Source organism: Ostrinia furnacalis, unplaced genomic scaffold (genome assembly GCF_004193835.3).
Source record: "Ostrinia furnacalis isolate ACB-3 unplaced genomic scaffold, ASM419383v2 OfSCF1409, whole genome shotgun sequence".
Classification (NCBI taxonomy): domain Eukaryota; kingdom Metazoa; phylum Arthropoda; class Insecta; order Lepidoptera; family Crambidae; genus Ostrinia; species Ostrinia furnacalis.
The window spans coordinates 647,490-672,470 of NW_021131648.1; the positions used below are offsets into that span (position 1 = coordinate 647,490).

Below are 24,981 nucleotides of genomic sequence, written 5' to 3' on the forward strand. Positions count from 1 at the left end.
CGCTTAAAGAACCTATTAATATTGTACAATCTGTGGCATTGTAAATAAGTAGCTGTAATAGGTCGATTTTGTAACAAAATTAAAAGTCTGCTTGTCCATATTTCAAAACGACCAGTAGAGGGTCAAGCTCTCCATTGGGACTTTTAATACCAATCAAAACATTATGTTTTAAATCAGAATAGGGTGATTACTATAGAATTAGCATATACATAGTTATTGGCATATTGGATTGTTAATAAGAGGCAAAAATATTACTACATTGGACTGCGTATTGCTCAGAAAAAATATTTGTCTCTTTTCCTCTCTTAATAACTTCCATTAGGCTTGTTTTTTTTTTCATTTTAGGCAAGTTGGACAATAACTATGTATTGGCTAATTACTATAGCGATCACCCTATCAAAAATATAGGCTATGATAAATAAACCACTCAGTAGTTTACCAAGTTCACGTACGTCATATACTAACTTACATAGTACCTAGAGTTTTATTTTACGTGTTTACGATTAGATTAAGATTGAATAAAATACGATAAACCAAATACAATAAATCAAAGTTATTACACGCGTAAGCATTACTGAATGTGATTTATTAGGACGTAGGTACATACGTATTAATACGGTACATATAATTTGCAAGCCGTACATAAAATTCCACATTGATTACATATAGGTAAATATTACGTTACACAATAGTTTGTTTTATCAAAACTATTGTAAGTTGCATGCAATGTTACGGCTGAGATGTATTTGATATAAATTAACGATTAGTTAATATACGTAGGAGCACGAGTACACTTAGTAACACGCTCAAAATATTTTCTTTGCATATTTCATTGTGAAAAATCATGAGTTTCTAACTGACAACTATACCTACTTATTATATCCGAAAATATACAATCACACATTTAAATACCTGTTCTTGATAGATTGCAATTGCATGAAAACATTGTATAGAAAAGCTTCTTTCCTGCAAATCTGAGAACGAAACAGAATTTTCGTGACGATTTTTATTGGGTAAATCAACTATAATCAATTTTTTCCACCTTACTGTCTATATCACTGAAACCAATTTGAATTCAGTCAAAAAGTCTGAAAATTAAAATGTACGAGTATAATTAATTTACTATTCGGTACTTAAGTAAGCAAAAGCTCTTACCCCACAGTAACTTGTTTAATTGGTGCATTTTTGTTCCTCGTGTGGCATGTCTGAAGTATCTTCCAACTCGGATCGCTGTTTTAATGATGCTGTTTGGGAATAACTACACTTTTGAATATTATTAATCCTGAAGTACCTATCATAATATTGGATATAAACAAATTTTTATTTCTGTTAAAGATCAGACTCAGTTATGGTTCTTGCCTAATTTAGTATGTTAGGGAAAACTGTCAAATATGTTAAACTGGTGTATACTCGTAACGGCCAGCAATTCCTCATCTACATTTACATATTGACTGATAATAAAATAAAATACCCACACAGTGAAGGCCAAGTTTGGCACCAAAAATTCCATTAGGCAGCAATCTCCAAGATCTACGTCGTCGTTAGACTATTGTTTGAACTCATTCGCAATTTGCATTTACAAATTGCTAATCCATATTCTTAAAAAATGTTAAGAATGCACACATGTAATGTAAATGTAATGCTCGTACAATTATTAAGTGATGTCGCTTAGAAAGCTCTTAGAGACCTCTAAGCTCAGAAGCTTTGTCGGACACAGCTTTCAAACTGAAAATATGTTTTCGTTCCTAGCGTCTACGAAAACCCTTTGAGTAGACGAAAACATTATTCTGAAATCATTACTTACGCACCTTTATTCACCCTTCTGCTGTGTAATCTTGGGGTGAGTTCAACCCCTAACCCAGAGGACACTAAAAAACAAATCAATTTATCTATTTAGTACTATTATTGGCAACTCTATTTGCATTGCAATATGAGATATTTAGGTTTCTAGGTAGGTTGTTCTACACTGTGGTATTTGCAATATAAAGAGATATATCAGTTTTTTAATTGGGTTACTTGTGTGTTATTTTAGTGTAAAAATCTCACGTCAGTTCTTACATATGGAGTGCTTGTTAGGTGTTCGCTAGATAGTATTGTTTTGTCTATCATTATATTACATGTTTTCATATGATTGCGTCAAATTGGTTCATGGGAGTATATTATATCTTTTTAAATCGCAAAGTTGCAACATCATGTAGGTAAAAAGGTGAGACTTAAAGCATATAGAGCAGAGATACATTCATTAGTACTTAACTACTTAAAAAAATAGATTAAATTGCAAATGCAGAAATATAATTTAAAACCTTTTCAAACTGCGAATATTAAAACTCCGAAGGTGAATTAATAGTTTCAAGGTTTGTAAAGTCCAAAAATATAGTTTTTTGATAGCATTTCTATCTTTAAATAGGTCCCTAATATTATGTCCCATTAAAGACTTACAAATCAATATTCGATCGTAAGTTCTTAACTTATTTCGAGATTGACATTATAATTACTGGTCGATGCGAAGAGGCAACTAAATTAATTGGCCTATAATAGCCACCATCATTATAATTACGCACATAACGAACTTTATTACGATGTGATTAATCATTAATCTTTCAAGCATTAATTGGACAGTCATACATTAACTTCTACTAGGTACTATTGTTTTTAATTACGCGGTTATTTTTAATCCAGACTTATTTTTTAAATCCTTACCGGTTTAAAATCATCACAGTTGATTAATTCCTTTTCCCTTTTGTATAAATTAGTGCTTTATTGAGTTTCAGATAGGGATAGGACAAATGTGTGCATTCGAAGTGTGGTAGAATCTCTTGGACCGAATAATTTAAGAATAATTTAATTTATATCTACCAATTTTAGCGAACTTTGAACCTGTAAACCGAATGTGAAGTTTATATAGAGAATAATATCCATATTTTTTTTTTAAACACATACATAGAGACACGTGGCTTGTAGTAGTCGTGTGTACGAGGCATTTAACTATTCTCTACCCTAACAAATGGTATCCCTAGACTGTTGACAATATTATTTCTGGCCGAGTAAAGCCAGTAATAGATAAAACTAATTTATTATCCAACATTGATCTATTGACCTGAAAATTGCAAAGTTGCTAACACGTGTAATATAATAATAAATTGTTGATGCGTGAGTTTGATATTTACTACTACTTTGTCATCAGTTTAACTTTACTGGGTCTCAGATAGCAAAATGTTTTGCTCTTTAATTAGTGCTATATGTATTTACTGTTTATGAACAGCCGATCTAAAAGCAATTACTGTAATTTATACATTCAATTTTTTATTGCGAGGATTTTGATATGACTTTAAATGAATGTTTTCTTTCATTTTATATTACTTGATATTTTCAATCAATTCGTGTAGTAAAAATAACTACTGAAATTAATAAGTGAAATATATTTTTTGTTATACTTATTGCTGTTAAGCTTACCTAGGTAAAATTTATTTTCTATCAGATAATTAGTATTTTATTTATCACTATTAATATTGTTACTTTCGTGTCACGGTCAGGTACGTTAATAAGGGATTAATAAAAAGTTACACCCGGGATTCAAATGTCATTTCCATACTAAATGACAATTTAAACCAAGGTCAACTAGGGTGTAAGTCTTATTAATAACGGGGTATAAGTATCAATTTGCACACCAGCACATTATAAACAAGTTTTCAGTTCTGCACATAACTCAAGATCAATTTCATATCAGTAGACAGTAATACACGCGTGAATGCAACTCTACATTAGATCAAGTATCACCAACATTCCACTGCGGCTTTGCGCCATCGAATACTTTCCTAGAACTTCTCATAACTTCAATATCAATGTCATTCCCATGGATTAAGTGACTTATAGTTTGTCTTATGACGTAATTAACAAGAGTATCTATTGTTAGTTATGATGTCGTTTTATTAGTTTACTGTTATCTTAATTCAAATACGAGCTGTGATAATATGACGTAAAGTACACAAGTGACACACGTGTTTATGAAAGTTCAATTCAAATTACATTGATACGTTAGCGGAACATTGGTTTACATACTAGAGTAGATAGTTAGGAGGTACAATCTAAGGACCATGAGTGCGTACGTTCTAAATTCTCTTCAGCCAAATGACGTCCACTGCTGGACAAAGTCCTCCCCCAAGGATTTCCATAACGACCGGTCCGGCGCTGCCCGCATCCAGGCTCACTACCATAATTTCGTTTGTATAAACTTCAAATACCTAGATTATATTGTTTTAAACATTTTTATAGTGAGATGTCGAAAGTGCCTCAAGACTGATTGCCGCTCAACTTTTAATTTCGGCTCCAAAGCTTCATGTAACTACAGCCCATCTCCATAGTATGCTGCGCTACGAAAAAGTCCTAAAAGATCCTACGTTCCCACAGTTAAGGCGTATTGACCACGTGCTTTAATAAGACTTCTTTCACACATTTGACAAAGATTTATAATGATTTTAACAAGGTGAATGTAAGATAATAATATCGAAGAAGAAGAATAAGAAGGGATAAGATAATTTATGTAATGAAAGTAGCCATTTCATTTTTAATACTAGCCATAACTAACATTAAGGCTGGGTTGCACCATCTTACTTTAACTTTAACAAACGTCAAATATCTGTCAAACCCCATACAATAAACACAGGTTATTGTTAAAGTTACGGTTAAATTTGGTGGAACTCAGCCTTAGTAGTTCAAAACAAAGTAATTTAAGAGTGTAAGGGTGGGTTGCACCACCTAATTTTGACGGAAACTATGACGATAACCGGTGATTTTTGTATGGAGTTTGACAGATTTTTGACGTTTGTCACAGTTAAAGTAAGATGGTACAACCAAGCCTTAGAGTAACGAAAACTGTTTCATTTCATACATCCCCATTGTTAATTTTCTTAACGCTAGACATTCCTTCGTAGTACGCTACGAAGAAGCCTGAAAGCCGCTACATCCCGTAGCACTACGAAGCTCGCTGACTTACGCTTTGTTTGCAGTGTCAGCGGCTGGGCGCGCGCGCGCTGGCGGCGCCGGCTGCGCGCACGCGACTGTAAGCGCTCGCCGCCGCCCGACCATGCGCACAGTCCGCCCGCGCCGCGCCGCTCGACCGCGCGCACCATGCTCAACATGAAACTCAAGGAGCGCCTCGCGCTCGCGATCAGCGCGTTCCTCGTCCTCTTCACGCTCATGCTCATAGTCGACCTACAAATGGACTATGGCATCTCTGGACACAGGGTCCCTTTACACGGCCGCGTCAAAATCGGCGACGACGAGGACAAAGGACGATCGGCGTACATAGAATTTCGGAAGCGGTTCCTGCAGAAAAGGTTGGTGTTGTGATCAGTGATTGTGTTGTGAACTACGTAAGTAATATACTTTCATATCACCCTGAACTTTGGCACTGTGCAGATAGTAGTGAATCATTGTAAACAGATCGATCTATTAGTCGGTATTGTAAGATGAAACTTCATTTATATTATTCAAAATTTAACGTATCAGATTCCAATTTCCAATGATAAACCTTTTTAATATTTTATCTTATCAAATATTTCTGTCGGTAGCATTTAATTTTAATTAGTGTCAGCAACTACAAAGTTTGCTAGACAATTAAACAAGTTTGAATAGGAATACAATTACCTTAGTCTTTAATTAACCAAAAACTTCTACTTAATACAGAATACTTAAAATAGAATCAAGAATTAAAATAAATAAATATAATTTAACAGTAATTGCATGATTGCAGCTACGTACCTAGTTATAGTCTTAAAATGTGATAAAGTAGTTTATCTTCGAGGTTGACCCTCAAATCAAACGTTTGAAGTCGACTCGTATAATATTATCTATACTTATAATAAATCTGTAGAGAGGTCAATTCTGTACATTAAATATATTTTCAAAATAACTATCAGGGGGTGATTAGTGATCGATACTGATGCCAAAAATGCAATCAGTAAAATTTTTGTCTGTCTGTCTGTCTGTCTGTCTGTCTGTCTGTCTGTCTGTCTGTCTGTCTGTATGTTCCTTATAGAAACAAAAACTACTCGACGGATTTTAACGAAACTTGGTACAATTATTCTTCATACTCCTGAGCAGGTTATAGGATACTTAGGAATTCCCACGGGAATGGGAATTACCGGGAAAATCGTTTTGTATGAAAAATCTGAACCGCTTAAGTTAGACGCTTGAAATTCGGCATGCAGGTACCTTAGTAAACTTAAAGCTTAGTTACAACAGGATATTGCAAAATTCCCACGGGAACGGGAGTTAGCGGGTAAAAACATTTGTATGAAAAATCTAAACCGCTTAAGTTAGACGCTTGAAATTTGGCATGTAGGTACCTTAGTAAACTTGAAGCTTAGTTACAACAGGATATCGTAAAATTCCCACGGGAACGGGAGTTAGCGGAAAAAAAAATATATGAAAAAATCTAAACCGCGTAAGATAGATGAAGGGGGTAAAACGGGATCCACGCGTACGAAGTCGCGGGCGGCCGCTAGTCATACATAAATATGTTGTTGTACATCTGTATGTAAATAGAGTCTCAACAACGGACACATCTTGTGATTTCATCAGTCAGAAAAGCAATTTATCGATATTGAAATTAGAAAAGGAGACAAATAAGTCGATATATTTTTGTTTAACCCACATGTTACGGAGTTCACTTTTTCTATCCCTTACCTTAAATCAGTCATGATAAATTTATCTCAAAACAATCGCTCCAAAACTTTATAGTTATTTACGTCAGTGTACTTATAAGACTTGGACAGTACTGCGACACACCTCATCTTTCAAATGTTGCACATAAAAATTGTTTACACTACCCACATTAGTAAAAATATTTAGGTAAAAACAAGCGTTCTTTTAAAAGAACGCTAGTAACAAGTGGGTTAAAGTATAAATTAATAAGTATTAGGTAATAAAATAATCAATTAAAGAAGATTATTTTCACATCAACAGTTGGCGACTGTGTATTTTCTATACCATATTATTTGCGGGCTGTTATCAGTGCGTTATCAGTGCGACGGGTTTGACAGTCTTTAAAGATAACCCAGAGTAGAGCATCGCTCGGAAGGACAAGTTGTTTGAACTATTTTATTTGGTACTCGGTTAGTGGAAGAATACATGTTTACGCACATAAAATAATTAAAATCTGCCGTATAGTTAACTGTCACTAATAAAAAGATAAGCTGTTTCTGTTAGGTACATTTTCTACACTGTAATATTCTAAAGAACAAAGATTTGATTGTTTGAATTAAATAGGCTCTGAAACTACTGGACCAATCTAAAAAAATTTTTCACCATTTTAGGATCCTACATATTATGTAGGATAGGATTATGCCTGATGAACATAGGGCTATAGAATATTTTCAAAAGCGGTACAAAATTTGACGGGTCAGCTAGTAATTGAATTAAAAAAAAAATTATCAGACCGATAAAAATAAAATCGTGTTAGTAACAATCAAATCAAAACAAGATAAACATTTCTAATATTGCATAATTTGCTTTTTTTTAAATATTAAAAGCAATTTGTATTTCACAAATTACTAATAGTCCCGTTAGCCCCTCGTTAAGCTAAATAAGCTTGTGTTACGAGTGGGCTCACCACAATTATAGTCGAGCGGCGGTGGGATTCGAACCCGCGTTCCTCGAATCTCGAGTCGGCCACTCTGACTCCTTCACCGTTCGGCTATCGTGGCTATATGCTTAAAAGCGATCTCTTCCAGTTGACCCACCTAATAAACTTGACTCATTTATTACATACACGTGCATCAATGACGTCGATTTGACATTCGATACGATTGTTATGACGATTAACGATATATTGAATCGAGTGATGACAGGGGGGCGGGTTGTGGGATAATAAATATGTCAGCTTTTGAAAACTCTGTGATAGAAATCAACTTACCAAATTCGACTATCTCATTCGCAAAAAAATTTCATTTTAAAATAATAATAAAATCGCATATTAAAAATTTTAACCAAAATTTCACAGAGGGTTTTAAGTGGGTTATTTCGATATTTCATTTTGTTAGTTAATCGAAAGACGCATTGTATGGACGAACTAGACACAAAACATCCAAACTAATTACCTACTTATTTTAAATTGCTAAAATAATTGCACATCTTGATAAAGTACCTAGTACTAGAATCTACCAAATAGGTAATTATTGCAAAACACCGCAATAGGTAAAATGAAAGAGGTTATTGGGTTGTTATTTTCAATATCAGCATTTTGTTGTTAAGCGGACATTACTATGCCAAAACACGTGTGAACTAGAGCTACAAAAATGTAGAGATTAAATTGTAATTAAATAGACATCACCTTGAACCGACCGACACATTAAAAAATACTTACTACCTACATAGGTATGTATAGTAGGTACATGCAAGTAGATTGGACGTTATTAGTGAAATTGACCAGATAACGAAACACAGTTTGATACTTTCCTGTACACCTGAGGTACATCGCCAAAATCCCAAATATCAGCGGTTATCCTTATCAGAAAATGAGTAGATAGGAAGCAATCACAATGACAAGTTTCAGATACAATCAGTTTGCATATAAATCAATAAAAAATATTCATTACAAAACAAATCGCGGGGCTCAGTTGAAATGCATAAATGTAGCATTTTTATATCATAAAGACGAAGAAAACTTGATTCAAATCTTTGCCACTTCGGCCGACCTACAACCAAAATCTCCCTGATTTGATTCATCAAAATCAAAAAGGTAGATTTGACATATACATATTGGGTTAATAAATAAAAAAAACATGATTAGGTACCGATTTCAAACACTGAGCAGTACTTATTCAACAAAAAGCAACAATGGTTTACTTTACACGATTTAGACATAGGTATTCTGTGTTATGAAAAAAGAAAAACGCTTCAATGAGTTGCATTATAATAACCTTGTGTTGTGTTCGAAAAAACGCTAGAACCTGTGGGTCTAGACAAAGTGCAAATTATAATCGCAAACCAGTCGAAAAGTGGTCGAAAAGCCCCTTTTTTGTATGGAGTTTTGACGGATTCTATTTTCGATTCGATCAAAAAGTGCGTTTTGTCTAGGGGGACACCTTTCAGTGAATTATTATAAAGACAATTGCTATTTTTTTGATGAACATTACTCACAATTGATCCAATTAACAGCTAATTGTAAAAAACATTTATCATATTAGTAGGCGATCAGTGCAAATTAATTCTCTGATTGCTATTACGTTAACATTAATTGTGTCCAACTATAATAATTCCAATTCTTTTATATCTTTAGGCCCAATGATAAATGTCTAATTTAGTCAACTTTCAATTTATTAGCAAAAATAAAAGTTATTGAACACTTTTACTAGATTTCTTTAGATTTCAAATATATGTTTAGACTGAGATCGAAACAATTGATTTATTAGTGCGTATTGATAAGGTGAATAACCGAGTTTTACGAACTGAAAAGAAATGTAATTTATTGTTTATTTTTAAAGTTATGAATAAATTCTTTAAAATTTAAATAATTTATTCATCATCATCATCATCATTTCGTCCACTGCTGAACATAGGCCTCCCCCAATGACTTCCAGATCGCATAGTTTGAACAATTGATTGATTTGTGTATGTTCTGAATGGAAACATTGTTCTTTAAAAATTCTGAACATAAAAATCAATCTGAGAGAGCGATAGAGTCAATCAGGCGTCAATGGCGGTTTATTGTTTGACATGTGACCTTAGTTTACTAAAACTGTCACGATAGAAGAAGATATGGACGCTAGTCCTCCAAAAGAAAATAAGATCATTCTATCGCTTTGTGATGCATACATTTTCCAAAGCATTTTCTTTCATAAAAATGGGTATCGCTCTAATTACGTTCTTCCATAACAAAAATAGTCAGCGTAAATTTCCATGATGTGGGGGTGGTCGGTCGCATCCATATTTAGGTATCACTTAATCTACGCTTTGTTGAAGAATAATACCTTAATTAATTTGTCATCGTCTCAGTGGGCCAAATATAGAAAATAATAAATGTAATATGAGCCCGCCACTCAATGGCGTACCCCCAGAAACAATACGCACAAATTGACAATGGTCTGCGAACAACAATCTCAAGAATCTTTTTTGCATTAGTCTTTGTTCGATATGTAGGCATTTTTATTGTGTACTTTACTTAGCCTCGATACTTACCACTAATTTCTTTTACGTAAAACGATTTTTGTTAGATTAATTTTAGTCAATTGCCTTTTTGGATTCACTACTACAATATTTTGCTTATGGAGATTTAGATCTGATATTAGTTGAATATTTATGTCCTCTATTCGTCCATCTGATATAATTTTATTAATCGACATCGATAAATCTATCTGATAAGAGAAAATTGTAATAACAAGGTCCCAACCTTTCCAACTAGTGTTGTGTATTACTTTGTACTTCCCCGAAATTAGGCATCTTTTTTAATATACTCAGTGGAATTAGGTACCACCTAACTCGCCTAGTTTTGGAGACAAAGCCCAACTTTGAGACATTGCAGTAGTCCCCAATTTAGTTCAACTTTACTAATGCTTCTAGGCTCTTTATAACATTTGTTAGGTATCAGTTAGACTTAATAGTGCTACAAATCTTTTGTGTACCTTCCAACTTGTAACCTTACTTGACTTAGCTCTCATAATATCGAATCAAAATCGATTATTTGTACTGTCTTCAGCAATCATTAATTTTTCCAATCATTTTCGGCTATTTTGGATAGTTACTGAAACTATTTTTAACATTCTATACGAGGAAGGAGAAATAAAATACCTACTTCTCGGTCCCTGTAATAGTACCTACTCAATTATTATAATTTCCAATCCATGACGTCTTCCATTTCATTTTCAAGCAATAGAAATTACTTAACTGGAAAAACGAAACCTGCGTTTTCCAGTCCAATCACAATTCATATACCTAACGCAATAAAAAATTTCAAGAAAATGTTATTGTGCATTTCAATAAGGCACGCGGAACAAGGGTGCTAGGCAGTACGAACTTGATATGTACTCTTTTGTGATTGTATACCTCTGCTTTGTTTCCATAAGAGAGGCACTAATGAGCACATTTCACTTCAACAACCATTGTTTGTCGTCACTTTTGTATGCATCTATTTCTATATCAACTGTTTCATCGGATGCGTTGAATAGAGTTTTGTTCAGCAGGTTACCTTACTTGGTTATCCCTTAATATAATTTTTATATTGTTAATAATAGAGTATATTATATACCTACTTTACATTTTAACTTCATCACAAACAATTGTAAAACCTTTCTACCTAAAACCCCACGCCAACATCTAAAAATACACAAAAATCATATGTTGCTAATCACCCTGATAACAGTGATTATACTCCGTATCTTAATTAATGAAAACGTTAATATCACTTTGTTTTGTTGTGTTGATAATTAGGTAGTTGAATGCGCGAAAAGAGCTATAACTGTACGTACAGTCAGCGCCAAATAGTTCGTGACTCCCAAAGTCGCCAAAAAATTGACAACACAACTTTAATACAAGTAACAAAGATGTGTTGCGAACTTTTTGGCTACTTTGGGTGTCACAAACTATTTGATGCTAACTGTACCCATTAATGGATGCGCACCACATTATAGATAATAGACAGAATGTGCCAATCATTTCGATCAAGCGCACAAATCGCATCTGAACGTGATTGTTTTAGACAAATGGAATGCGAAATTGTGTGCAATGTAATGTAGATAACAGTGTGCCTACCATGAGTTTACGTTAGGTGAGCTCGCTAGCGAATACGTCAAAAAATTCTATGAAGATTTTATTTCTTGAAAGTAGCCACTAGGGGCGCTGCACAATATGTCATACATTTAAATGTCATTTATTTACGCAGTCGCTAGCGAGCACACCTAACGTAAACTCATGGTAGGCACACAGTAAGCTCATTTTACTCTATAATGTAATTAGGTGTCACTTTTTAACTGGTGAGCTGTCAAAACAGTTTCTATTTAGTTTTTACAGTAATTTTGAAGAGTGACATCACCATTTACTGTCTTTAATGTTACAAAACAATAATTGAATTCTAATCTATTCTGTTAATCCTGACTTTAGACAGCAAACCGCATCTGAAATTACAACTGTGACCACAATCGCATAAAACAAAAACAACTGTGAAAGCTCTAATAAATTCCTCTTTATCCATCCCATTTAGAATGGTATAACGTTCAATAAAATCCTTTTTAAACAATATTATTATAAAGAAAACAAAACACGTACTCACTTCCTAATTAATGTTATATTTACCTTCATGTTTTTGGATTAATCATTCAAAAATCCGGTTACAATGCCTTTTTTCGACAACGCCAGTCAGACACTTGAGCTATTGACGTCATAGTCAAGTAATTCGAAGCCCTTGAGTTAATTACGAGGGCGGCACTGAAAATTTCGGGAATCAAGGAAGTGAAACAACATTACTATTTAAAAATGTATTTATTGCTTTTTAAAGAATTCTCCGCGAAATTTGACACATTTTTCCATACACGAAACCAATTATTGAAGCAACCATTCCATTCGGAAGTTTGGGTCTTCAAAATGGCCGTTTTGTAGGCGTCCACAGCTTCTTTAGGTGATAAAAATCTCTGACCACGCAATGTATTCTTTATTTTAAGGAAAGTATAGAAATCATTAGGGCTTAGGTCGGGGCTGTATGGTGGATGCTCTAATAATTCTATGTTTTCTTGCTCTAAAAACTCTTTTGTTCGCGAATGCGGTATCCATCGGGAAAACAACTTTTTTACACCTAATTGTTTATGCAAGATTATTTGTATTTGACTCATGCCAATGTCTAAGGTTGCCTGAATTTCGCGGTATGTCACATGTCGATCTTCTTCAATCAGCTTACGCACAACATCAACGTTTTCTTGGGTGACTGCAGTTTTTGGACGACCTTGACGGGGATCATCACTGAGCTTGACACGTCCACGTTGAAATTCAGCAAACCAGCGATAAATTGTGGTTTTGGATGGGGCTTCATTACCAAATGCAGAAATCATCCGGTCAACACACTGGTTTTGTGTTAAACCACTCCGAAAGTCATAATAAATCGTCGCTCTTGAATTTTATCGAGTCAATTCCATTTTCTCAACGACTGAACAAGTTTCACAAGACCTTGTGATAAGACCGAGAATCTTTTTTTAATTAAATAAATAGTATTCGATTTATAAAATCAAGGAGTTTGCAATTAAAAAGATTTTAATATGATAGGAGCAGTGGAAATATTCCATTCCCGATACTTTTAGTGCAGCCCTCGTACAGGGGAATTTTGATAAAACAATAAGTACCAAAGCACCACCTCAGTCTATTATTCAAAACTCCAGTTTATTGTTTACCAATGTGATTGTTTGCAATGCCTTTTGTTAAAATTAAGTTATTGGCTCGTAGAACGATTTTGAATGTGTTAAGGTTTTGATGTTAATTATTGGTTAATTAGTGATGACAATTTTCCTCATGAATATTTTTCGTTTTGGTACAGCTACATAGCATTTTTATTGACAAGTTTTTATTTTAGGAACTAATTAAGAATTAAAATTAACGAACGTTTTTCTTGTCATTTACATTTTTAAATATCGTGATAAATTAAGAGGGAAGTGTTGAAAATGTAAATGTCTAACACATTCGCTGTTAACTTGATTATTTCCAATGATAGATTAACGGGGCAGAGACAGCTTAAACTTACTCTACATTGAAAAAGTATAGCTCAGAGGAAAAAACTATGAGTAAATATAAAATAGTGTGGGTAGGCCTTCCACTAGGTGGACCGAAGATCTGGTGGTGGCGGGAAGTATCTAGACGCGGTCAGCGCAGTCGATAGCTCTATCACCTTTACCTATTACTACCTAAGATTGCTAGCTTGTCTCAGTGTGCTAGCTTGACGTGTCATCTTCTGTACAATAATATAGACTAAGTTATTATAAGACTATTCTTGAAATACAGTTCATTTTTCTTCCACAGCAGCGGCAGCAATGGATCGCGGGAGTACGAGCTATCAGCGCCGAGCGAGACGAGTGGCGCGGGCGCAGATGCGGAGCCGCGCACGCCAGCGCCGCCTGCCGACAAATACGAAGACCTGCAGCGCATACTGCGGGACCAGGCACAGGGCAAGGCAGAGGACCACACGGTCGTGATCCCCCCGCACAGAGACCTCAACGTCTTGAGACCGGAGAACCCGACCATTGGGGAGATGGAGGACTTAGAGCCAAGGTAGAGTATCAATAACAAAAATTCTAGCAGATCGATTCAAGAATTTTATAGTAAAACAAATGCCTGATAAGGTGCGGTTGGAAGAACATCGCAGTGAAACCGTCATTGAGGTCTAAACGTGATAAGAAAACTTATTAAAGCGCAAGTGAGTTGCATACGAACAAATGTACTAGTTATAGGTAGGTATACGGTACGCAATACGGTAGAATGAATAAAATCTCAAAATCAATGACTGTGGAAGTTTCCTCAAGCAACGTAAATGAATTCACATTCCATAACCACGCAGAACTTCAGTCAAAATAATAAGTAATTTAGCCCGTTAAGAGATATTAATTTAAATTGTTCCGCTAAAAACGACGCGGAAAGGGACATTACAAGGAAAATTCTCTGAAGTTGCCGACAGCTGACATCCACAAGTACGATTTATGTACCGCACCGCGAGACTCCAAATTAAATTGTTAGTTACTTCGTTATTGCAGCAATTAAACTTTGATAGCGTGGCATCGCAAGGAGCAGTTGCTCGCCGTTTTCGCGAATTTATTCTACTTAGCTCCGAGGGAGTTGATGCGCCTACAATATTAATTTCAATAAAGCGGTACGTCCCACGGCTTTCATCTACTGCGAATGCCCGCGCCTAACTGAACTATGCATCAAAATCAAACAGGTTGGCCGCGGCCGGTCCCCGCGGTTGACGTAATTTCGCCCGAGCAAATATTAGGCCAAATCTCATAGGAACACTGAAAAGAATAAAAAGAAAGTTGCACGCTGTTCCCACTTTAATAAGACCTATACGCTCGGAATGGATTTTGCATGATACAGGACTATAAAGAAGGATCATATTACGCTTCCACGACAACCCGATTCTATAATATTACGAGACATAGATGGCGACCTTTCTTTATCTTGTAAGGCAAATTTCAGAAGCTCAACAAGGAATCTTATTTAAAATCCAGTAAGGAGGCTCCGGCTAGATAGGCGCGGGTCTTTTACAATAAAACTAAATGGAATGAATGCGTGATGGCTTCCTCAGAACGCGAACGCCTCGTGATATGATGGGGCCGCTTCAAGAATTCATGTATCATACGCAGGGTTTATTTTATATTACATCGGTTATTTTGTATCTTTATTATAAAAGGTTCCTTATTTGCAGTGTTTCAATAAATAAAGCAACGTTACAAATAAGCAATCTTGATTGCATTTTGCAATGTAATCTAGGTACCTACTTAAAGGATTAGTGAGGAATAATCCATTAAGCACTTAAGGTAGTCGTGGTTTCAAATTCGCTATTATCATGAAAAACAAACCGGGTCGCAAGTGACATATTGTAATGCGATCGTCGGTAATAGGTAAACGTTAGTATTCTGATTGGCTGCGCTCTTCGGCAGCTTGAAATACTAAGCGTCTATTTGTCTTGATCGTGAGCATCGTGTTTTTTGAATTCCCACCTGGCGTAGCACAGTTCACACTAAAAGAGAGTCCATAAATTCTGCAGTTGCTGGCGGCTTGATTTCTAAATGCAGGTTATCGGAGCATGCCACAAATCGAGAACGCTACACGTAGGCTCCTTAGTATTCAGGGTCCTGCGCCGCGTCGCCGGAGCCTCGCACCTGCTAGTACGCAAATCACGTGCGCTTATGTGTTCCACGCAGCCAAAACCAACACTCCATCGGAAAATCTTCCATGTAAATCTCGTTAACGACCAGGTTTAGGAGCGTGTGCGCAAATTTTAAAGTATTCGCCGAAATGGTCGCGGATGTGGACGTTTATAGATTCGGGGCACGCGGCGGTCGGCTATTGAGACATTAGCAGAATGGTGGCGATTGATCCGCTGGGTGTGCGAAAGGGCTAAATGATATCATAATAGTAACCTCATATGGTTCGATGGTATTGTATTGACTTGGGTAATCGGTTGAACGTTAGCGCACACACCTGCAAATAGAAATGGGTGTGCATATCAACCACACTTCCATGTTAACAATGCGTAAGAGTCTGACTAATATTTGTCAGTTACTAACCTTTTCACATCAAAACCACTCAACCAATTTTAATTAATTTTGTATATGTACCTGTAGGATGACACTTCCCACAATTTGCCACATTCTAGGATTCCTTTTCGCCAAAATTCCATTGACGATCCCGGTTCATTGACGACTGACTACAATAATTTGAATGCCTTCTAATTAAGACCGACTCTCACCATAACTAACCAAAGTGTTTACTTCACAGTGTAAACGCATCAAACCTGGAGAAGTTCCAGCTGAAGATCGCACAGCATGAGCTGTACGAGGAGGCCGAGACCTTAGTGGACGCCGTCATCAAGGACATGGTCAGTCTCCCCATCATCCACGCTGGTGAGTGTCTACATTTCCCTCATCATCATCCATTATCGATCGCAGTTTAAGTCTTTGTTTCAACCAGAGGACGTCCACTGATGGACATAAAATATAGGCCTCCCCCAAGGATCGGGGAGAGTAAAAAATAATCACATTTTAGTAAAGTGACTTTACAATCATAAAAGGAGAAATCCAAATATAACATCGTTCGTTTGTTCGTTCGTTTCAGCCGAAAGACGTCCTCTGCTGGACAAAGGCCTCCACAAAGACCGGTCCTGCGCCGCTCGCACTATAACATGTCAGTTAACATGTTATTGTTCAAATAATCGTTAGGGAACCTTTACATTATACAAACTTAAATTCTTATTGCGATTTATTGTGATACTTATGTATTAATTAAGTTCAAAATAAATTGAACAGAATAGAAGGAGCATTTAATACAAAAACCTATATAAAATCATATGACCTATTTCAGAATATTGTGGTCATCTACATTGTCAGACTGTACCGTCAATCGCAATTAATAATCGTCTATAAAATACGATCTCAATCAACGGCCCGATATTTGACCAATAAAATATTCAGGGTATCGTTGATCGAACCTAGAAAAGCAATTAAGTTAATATAAGCCTTTTAAGCCCACGCTACCGCCATCCACCTTATTAATTATTCTACAACATTATTGCTTAATTGTCAATGTTTAAGCAAAATCTTAACTATTTCTGAAAACACCAATTCAGTTGTCTAGGTATCAAATCTGCTTAATAGAATATTTTTAAGATTTTAAAATAAAGAATTAATATTATATAACTTTGAGTTAACAACTAAGGCTGGGTTGCACCATCTAACTTTAACTTTGACAAACGTCAAAAATCTGTCAAACTCCATACAAAAAGCATCAGTTATCGTTATAGCCACCGTCAAAGTTAGGTAGTGCAACTCAGCTTTAAACTTTTAAATTCCAACACAAAACACAAAAAAAAGTTTGTACCTACCTACATTCTAAAAAACAACCAGTTATGTAGGGAACCTTTTTTTCTTAATGTACCAAGTTTTAGAATGCTACCTATAACTTGTTCAAGACAACAAAAATAGCTAATTAAATGCAAATACATGCATACATATTCTAAGAAAACTCTAGTGCTTACCGATTATTTATTAAGTATGCAACTCACACAAGAACTGACGGTGTCAGTTGACTACATATTTTAATTTATTGCATTGGCTTGCAAATTTAATCGTCGCCCAACTGCGTAATTGGCAAGGAATAAATTAATTAAACGACATTTAGATACTTCAGATAGGTACGTACAAAAATTATTTGCTTTTGTTTTCACATTTTCTAGCTGCAGTATTGCCAATTTTATACAAAATGTTATTAGCTATTTCTTCTTGCGCACATAACTAGGCTATCTTCATTTATGGTATTAATGCCAAAGTGCTTTCACGGCGTACAAGAAAATAAGATTTAAAAAAAAGTCGTCCTGCGAAGGTTATTTATCTGCTGTAACCTTCTTACAAAATGTTGGCGGCTCTACATTTACACGGAGGCGCGCAATCTGCTGCCGGTTCGTGGTCGACAGACCTTACTGCTAGTTTTGCGTAGGTAGGTTAGGTACGCGTTAAAGCTAAAGAACATGTCGTCCAAGAAAATGTGGTTGAATGTTTTAAAAAGACGTCCCTCCAAGGGCGGGCCTGTCCATACAGAATGTTGCCGGGCACGAACGATATGTATATTAGATGGGGGCGCAATCAGCGGTCGGTCGACGGACAATAGTGCCACAACAATCTCGCCCTTTACTTCGGATTGGACTTTAATATTTAAACTACTTAAATGGATTTCATTGTCCGACCCGACTTCATAGTATTTTTAGACCGATGCTGCGTAGCGCAAACTGCGATGCTCTATCTCGATTAATTAAACTTATTCGATATTAGCGGCCTGCCCGGCTTCGCACGTGTTAAGAAAAAAATGTAAAGTTTTTTAAAAAAATATAGAAAATATATAAAAGATTATAATGGTGAAAGAATTTTTCAAATCGGTCCAGTAGTTTCGGAGCCTATTCAATACAAACATAAAATACGAAACTTTCTTCTTTATAACATTAGTAGAAAAATCTTTATTATATAGATAATGATATACTCGTAAGTTTAACGAATGCGTCACGCATGTCAACAACCTGAATATCAGTTGGTTTTTGGGTTTTTGGTTGTTTTCCTACCTGAAAGCTGATTCATAATCATGTCATTTTTATACACGAGTATTCATATTATCTCAGAAAATATTTACGAACAGTGTCAACATGCACAATAAGGAAAATTAGGATCCTTTACACAAGTAGGTATTGATAAAGAACGTATCAAATACAGAAATAAACTACGCTACTTAAATTACTGGCATAATAACTCAACTACATAAGAACGTTTGTCAACCGCTGGTTCCTGCGCTTTATTTTTTTCATATTTTTAGGGATAGTACATTGTTAGAGCTACCTCCCCTAGCAGTTTGATTCATCCATTCTGGGACACCCTGTATAAGTACTAAATTGGAATTCCTACTTAGACAAAGAGCAAATTACCTTGCCTCTAAACTCCTTTTTGTTACGTCTTGTCTAATAATTGTTATTATCTTCGGCAGAGCAAAAAGAGGGAGGAACTCAGTTGAAGCTCATCATCGATTACCCGAATGGTATCCAAGCTCTATTCAAGCCAATGAGGTGAGTGACTTAATTAATTACTAACCACTAATATGATTTGTACGGCTTTGCGGATCAATTTAATACTTAGAACTAATTAATGTTGTAAATAAACCCTACGTATGTTAATGTTCATAATATACATAGTTTACATTAAAATACTTATACTTACGTATTCAACACCCTACATACAAACACGTGTATCGTGAAAACCAATATGCAAGACCTAAAAACTTTCCTTATCATCATTTTATTTAGTGCTACTGCTGCAGGATAACCCTATTTAATTTTCGATAAGCAAATTGATAAAGATAATTTAGATTCATCGTATAAAAATCTTATAGAGACATCAACAGAATAAAATAGGTTGGACAGCAGACGTTACTTCAATTGTTTCGGATTGTGGAAGTCACGTGACAGAATAGTATTCCAAATATTTTCATTGCAAAACCCACACGTGAACACTCGCGAGTAATTTGCGTAAAATATTTTAATTTCCCACGTGTTACACGTGGAATACATGAACAATATGCCGATAGTGTAGTAGTTTTCCTCGAATGATGTATTCGTTATCTAAAGTGTAACACTAATCGGTCATCTCATTTTTGTGTCACGCAACGGTTACGTTATCAGTCGTTTCTCTAATTATAGATTTATATGTGTTATAGTTTTATCAGTTCAAGAATTTTATCTTTGACTGTTAAAAATATATTAATGAATAATTTTCTATTGCTATTTTGATTAGTGCCTTTTTTCTTTGATGAGGATTTCGACACGCGTGCGGATCTAGTCTGCGTGCGAGCTACTCGGGGCCGCATTTCATTACTTAATACATGTTTTTCATTAAAAAGCCACTAAACCACGGAAGCTCACAATGTATTTATACCTTTACTTTTGAAAGTCCAGTCAAAATCAAAAATATTTATTCAATTTAGACCACAAGTGGCACTTATGAGTTAAGATAGTCAATAAAACTATACCTACGCACATTTTTAGTTTAGAATTAATTGTCGAAGTCCCGATAGCTTAACCCAATTCATATTTCTCCGAATATTTTTACGCAGCCTCCAAATTTCCCCGCATGTCCCTAAGTTCAGTTCGAGTGTTTTAGTTTGGAGCGTGGTCCTTTAGCAACTTCCCTGTCACCTCCAGTGTTGTGCGTCTATTCTTCAACTTCGAGAACGTTCTTTCGTGCGATCGGCTTAGCTTGCCCACACTCCAAGTACTATTCAAGTTACCCCAAGTTGTTTCTTACCCATTGTTAGAAGTTGATTGTGTTTCTGCAAAAGTCTGTAAGCTTTGTGCATGCAACGTGCAGTTAAAGCCGATTTGGCTACTCGTTTTATATTTTTCTTGTCTTGTACAGAGAATAGTAGATTTCTATTTAGACACGAGAATGTGTTTGAAAATATAAAAGCGGTTTCAGGCAGGTGTTTAATTAAACTGAGACTGCATTAATTTGTCAGTTATAATAAATGTTTTAAGTTAATGATTTGAATTAGTAACGCGTGAGGAATCCTGTAAAGAAATATTTCTAAACAATTAATGAATCCATCTACAAATTTGATAGTATCTTTACGTTCAGTTGTAATACTTACTTTTGTTGCTGTTACAACTTTTATACATATTAGTACATTATTCTAATTCATTTCTATAGAAAGCATTTTCACATTTTCTTATCTTCCGAAATTCCTGTCACGCTCAATTCCCTATCCATGTCGATAAATTATATCGAGGGAGACGTAAAATATTCTGAAAGGGTAAGGAATAGAATTTTCATTGTCACAAAGAACAAAGGTGCCTTACCAAAAATCCACTCGCGGGAGTATCGCCGGGGTCCCAGTAGACTTGCATATCGAGTGTCAGCCATCTACAGGCATGATGCTTTACCATGAACATCCAACGTCAAAGTAATATTGAATTGACACCGACTTGTATATTGAAAACGATTTCTGAGTAAGATTATAATATGGTATATTGATAAAAGCCTTCGATGTTCAATCCAAGTAGGTTTAGGCATAGTCTATAAGGTAAATTTGAAGGTACAGGTGTGTACCAACATGCTTAATAAGATGTGCTCTTATAATAATAAAGGACGAAAGAGAAAATGCTCACATAATATGCCCAAAAGAAAACACATTTAAATTTTAAAAAAAGATAAGGCTTTACCTTTTTTGTAGAAAATCCTTGAGCATTTTTCTGGCATTAATTATAACTGAGAATGGAACAAAATAGGGCTTAGGTATTCATAGTCATAGCCATCATTCAAGGTGTTTTTGATAGGTTCCGTATTCGTATTTTCTATAGATGAGTCTATTCTGATCATGTTCCTGCACTGCACTTTCATTCACCTTCTCTTAGAGAAAATGAAACCTGATTGTAGTTGTTAGACAAAGTCAATGTAAACACTAATATTGTATTCCTTCAACGATTCTCGGACGTGTTTGCGTACGAATAGTTATTTTTATGGTGTTTTCTCTTGCTCTACATTTATTTCTAAAGAAACTATCTGATTGAAGTTTTAGTTTCAGATTATTTGAATCATTTAACCTATTATTTACTAACAACGCTTATATCTTTGAAACATTTGAAATATGCTTGCAATTGAGCGTAATTCCATTACTTTTATGGTTTTGTGAACAAGAAGATAAACTTAACGAATACTTTTGACACGCATTAATGATGTAGTGAAAATAAATAGATTTTAAGGTTTCTTTTTATACAATTTTGGTGCAAATTAAATCGTGAATCATGGCCGCAACCACTTCGGCCGAGACACAAAACTACGTAACGAAATATTGCTAACCCATAACCCTAACTCGTCGCCGATAAAACTAACACACTCGCAGGGGAAGGGTTACTATCGACTGTCGTCTAATTTACGAGCCCCGAGTGGATTGTAGACCCACGAGGGCTCTTGATACGTCGTCGGGATAACCCCTCGAGTCTATAATTTTTCTAAAAACTTCACTCGAAGCTGCTGAGAGAAGATTAAAAGTCGCTTGCAGTTAAGATGTTCTAGAAAAGTTCCATTTGGTATCTGCTAGACTAATACAGCTGATTTTTGAACATCGAAATTAAGTTTACGAGTTCAGCACTGTCTAAATATAAAACTTTATTGCCAACAGTATTCGTAAGCGAAAGTATAACTGGCATTTTGATGTACCAATAAAACACACTGCTTGAGTTCAACTCAGAAGAGTTAGGCAGACTAAGCTTTTTAAAATTTAGTAGCGCTGCGATCGCCGGAGACAATAAATGGTTGGAATCGGCCAGTATATTACCGGTAGTGCCCCTATCTGACCAGATTCGGGATTTAATATCCACTTTAATCGTTTTGTTTCACAGAAATTGATTAAGCACCTGCACTCGATATTATAGGGTTGTAGAGCTTTCGTTAAGAGACAGATAATTTCCGTGACTTATGCCCGTTTTCACCATCAATCAAAAATTTTGTTTTCATATGGGTCACTTAAAAATTGAGTATTGATAGTGAAAACGGGCATTACTCGAAATATTACTGTAACATAAAAGCTCTTTATCATTATTATATATACTTTTGGAAACAACAGCTATAAGTAAAAAAAAAACCTCGTCTTGCATATCGCTTGGTTTTAGGCTAAACCTTATTTCCGTCCAATTATTATGTCCAATCCAAGTATTACATATGTCCAATTACTTGATTTCTGTTGTGTTTTCTTAGATTTTAAGCCATTGATTTGCAGATCCATTCGCCATCTTGATCTGCAGCGCGATGGCTACCTGAACAGTAATCAATTGACCTGGATTAGAACCAAACCAGAGATTTATTATGTCCAGGCATTATCACAGGTAGGCTATACCTTAGATTAGATCGAGCCTTAATATAAATTTGAACTGGTTCAGGTTAAAATATGCATAGTATTTTATTCACAACGACTGTGAAACTTATGAAGTAAATTATAGGGCTAAGACTGAGGTTTAAATTATATGTGATTTGTAAGAGATTGGTTTTTAGATTGGTATTAGATAGCGTTTAAATAATTTGGTTCCATTCTCTTGGCCAACAAGGTTGATATTTTCACAGCATGAGCTGAAGAAAAGATCTATTCTGTATATAAATAAAAATATGAGAATAAGTAAGTGGTGTGGGTGTAAAAGTGAAAAAGAAAAACACTTTTCTTAATTATACATTTTACCTAAAACTATCATTGATGATGATATTTATGTATAAACTAGCGAAAGTAATTTCTCATGACAAAAAATAATAAAAATATCTGAAAATTATGTTCATAAGTGAAGTAATAACAAGATTTAAGGTAATGGGCCAATAAGCAATATCCATCAAGTGAAATTTATTTGCATCAATATTCATGGCCAATTATTAAAAACAAAATAATGAAAGTCCAGAAAAACTGATTGCAGATTGTTTTCTGTTGCTAGAATACTAATGATGACTTTTAAATTGTGTAAATTAGCAACGTTATTGTTTTATTTTATTTTTGAAGTAGCTTACGATCGCAGTTTATCTGCCTAAAATTATTTGCATTTTATTATTACCTACATATGACGGGTCTTTTGTCATCATGTCTTTCATAAAGGGCCTATCTCTAAACCAAGAGTCATTCATCAAAATAGATTCAGTGGTGAAAAGCGTGAAACGGAATAAAATACAGAGACAATACATTCATTATTTTATGTATGTTATACTTGCTTACCGCCCGCGTGGAATTTTGTCTGTAACAGAAAAACTTTATCGCGCGCGTCCTTTTTCAAAAACCGGGATAAAAACTATCCTATGTCCTTTCCCGGGAGTCCGGGACTCAAACTATCTCTAAGATGCCAAATTTCATCAAAATCGGTTCAGTTGATTAGGCGTGAATGCAAGACAGACAGACAGAGTTACTTTCGCATTTATAATATTAGAATAGAAGTAGATTTATTTCCTCCCTGTATGTGCAATACCCAATTTGTAGAGTCGAAAGCGTTAAATAACTTATTTTTGTGCCAAAAAGGCTTCTATTTCAACTACATAAAGTACAAGCCTGTTATGACATCGATGTACATTCCTCAAAGCGAAGAACCCACCTTAATTTACTCAGGGCGCATAATTTACAGCATTACCTTTTGAACTTAGCATTTTTCCACGTAATAAATACACTTACGAAGCTCGGAAGATGCGATATTCGATATTGCTCTTTAATGGATTTATATGAGTTGGTTTCAATTTACGTCGCCTGTGTCGAGGGTTCGGTGTCATTTTAAGGTACAATTTGTTATGTTTTTGACGGAACTTGTCGGTGATCCGCGGTGAGTTATTTTAAAAAACAAATAAATTAGGTATCTTTTTCATCAACGAACTGAAAAAAATCTGCATAAATGGAATTAAAGAGCGAATGATTGCATACTTACCATCAGATTAAACTTAAAAACCATTACAATTTCCATAAAGATAAAATAAAACTACACGATTATGACTAAAATGAAATTGACCTACCTATTACCATGCATATTTTACAAAATTACTTTAAATTTTTTAACGGTTTTAATTATGCCGCTAATTACCAGCAAATAAAAAAACAATAACAGCTTTATAATATCTAACGGTGATTTGACCACTATACTTAAATTATGATAGTAAACAATGACGTAAGGCACTGACAAATAAACATAGGTGCCCACGGTGCCCGTTAATCAAATAGTTAACTTCGTTAATCGTTAAACCGTTA

The 24,981-nt window shown here is 35.1% G+C and overlaps 2 protein-coding genes across 3 annotated transcripts in view; one reads left to right on the forward strand and one right to left on the reverse strand.

Annotated features, from left to right (window-relative positions):
- Positions 1-5,129, reverse strand: part of LOC114352620 (uncharacterized) — a 68,487-nt gene extending 63,358 nt beyond the window's left edge. The window contains exon 1 of the mRNA XM_028304282.1: positions 4,994-5,129. Coding sequence (XP_028160083.1) covers positions 4,994-5,129 — 136 coding nt within the window. The remainder of the gene's footprint in view (positions 1-4,993) is intronic.
- LOC114352575 (extracellular serine/threonine protein CG31145) overlaps positions 5,043-24,981 on the forward strand; it is a 30,004-nt gene continuing 10,065 nt past the window's right edge. For both annotated transcript variants that reach the window (XR_003655872.1, XM_028304211.1), the window contains exons 1-4: positions 5,043-5,336; positions 13,996-14,244; positions 16,471-16,595; positions 19,216-19,294. Coding sequence is in view for 1 of the 2 variants with exons in the window: in XM_028304211.1 (XP_028160012.1) it covers positions 5,128-5,336; positions 13,996-14,244; positions 16,471-16,595; positions 19,216-19,294 (662 nt within the window). In the remaining variant the exon portion in view is untranslated. The remainder of the gene's footprint in view (positions 5,337-13,995; positions 14,245-16,470; positions 16,596-19,215; positions 19,295-24,981) is intronic.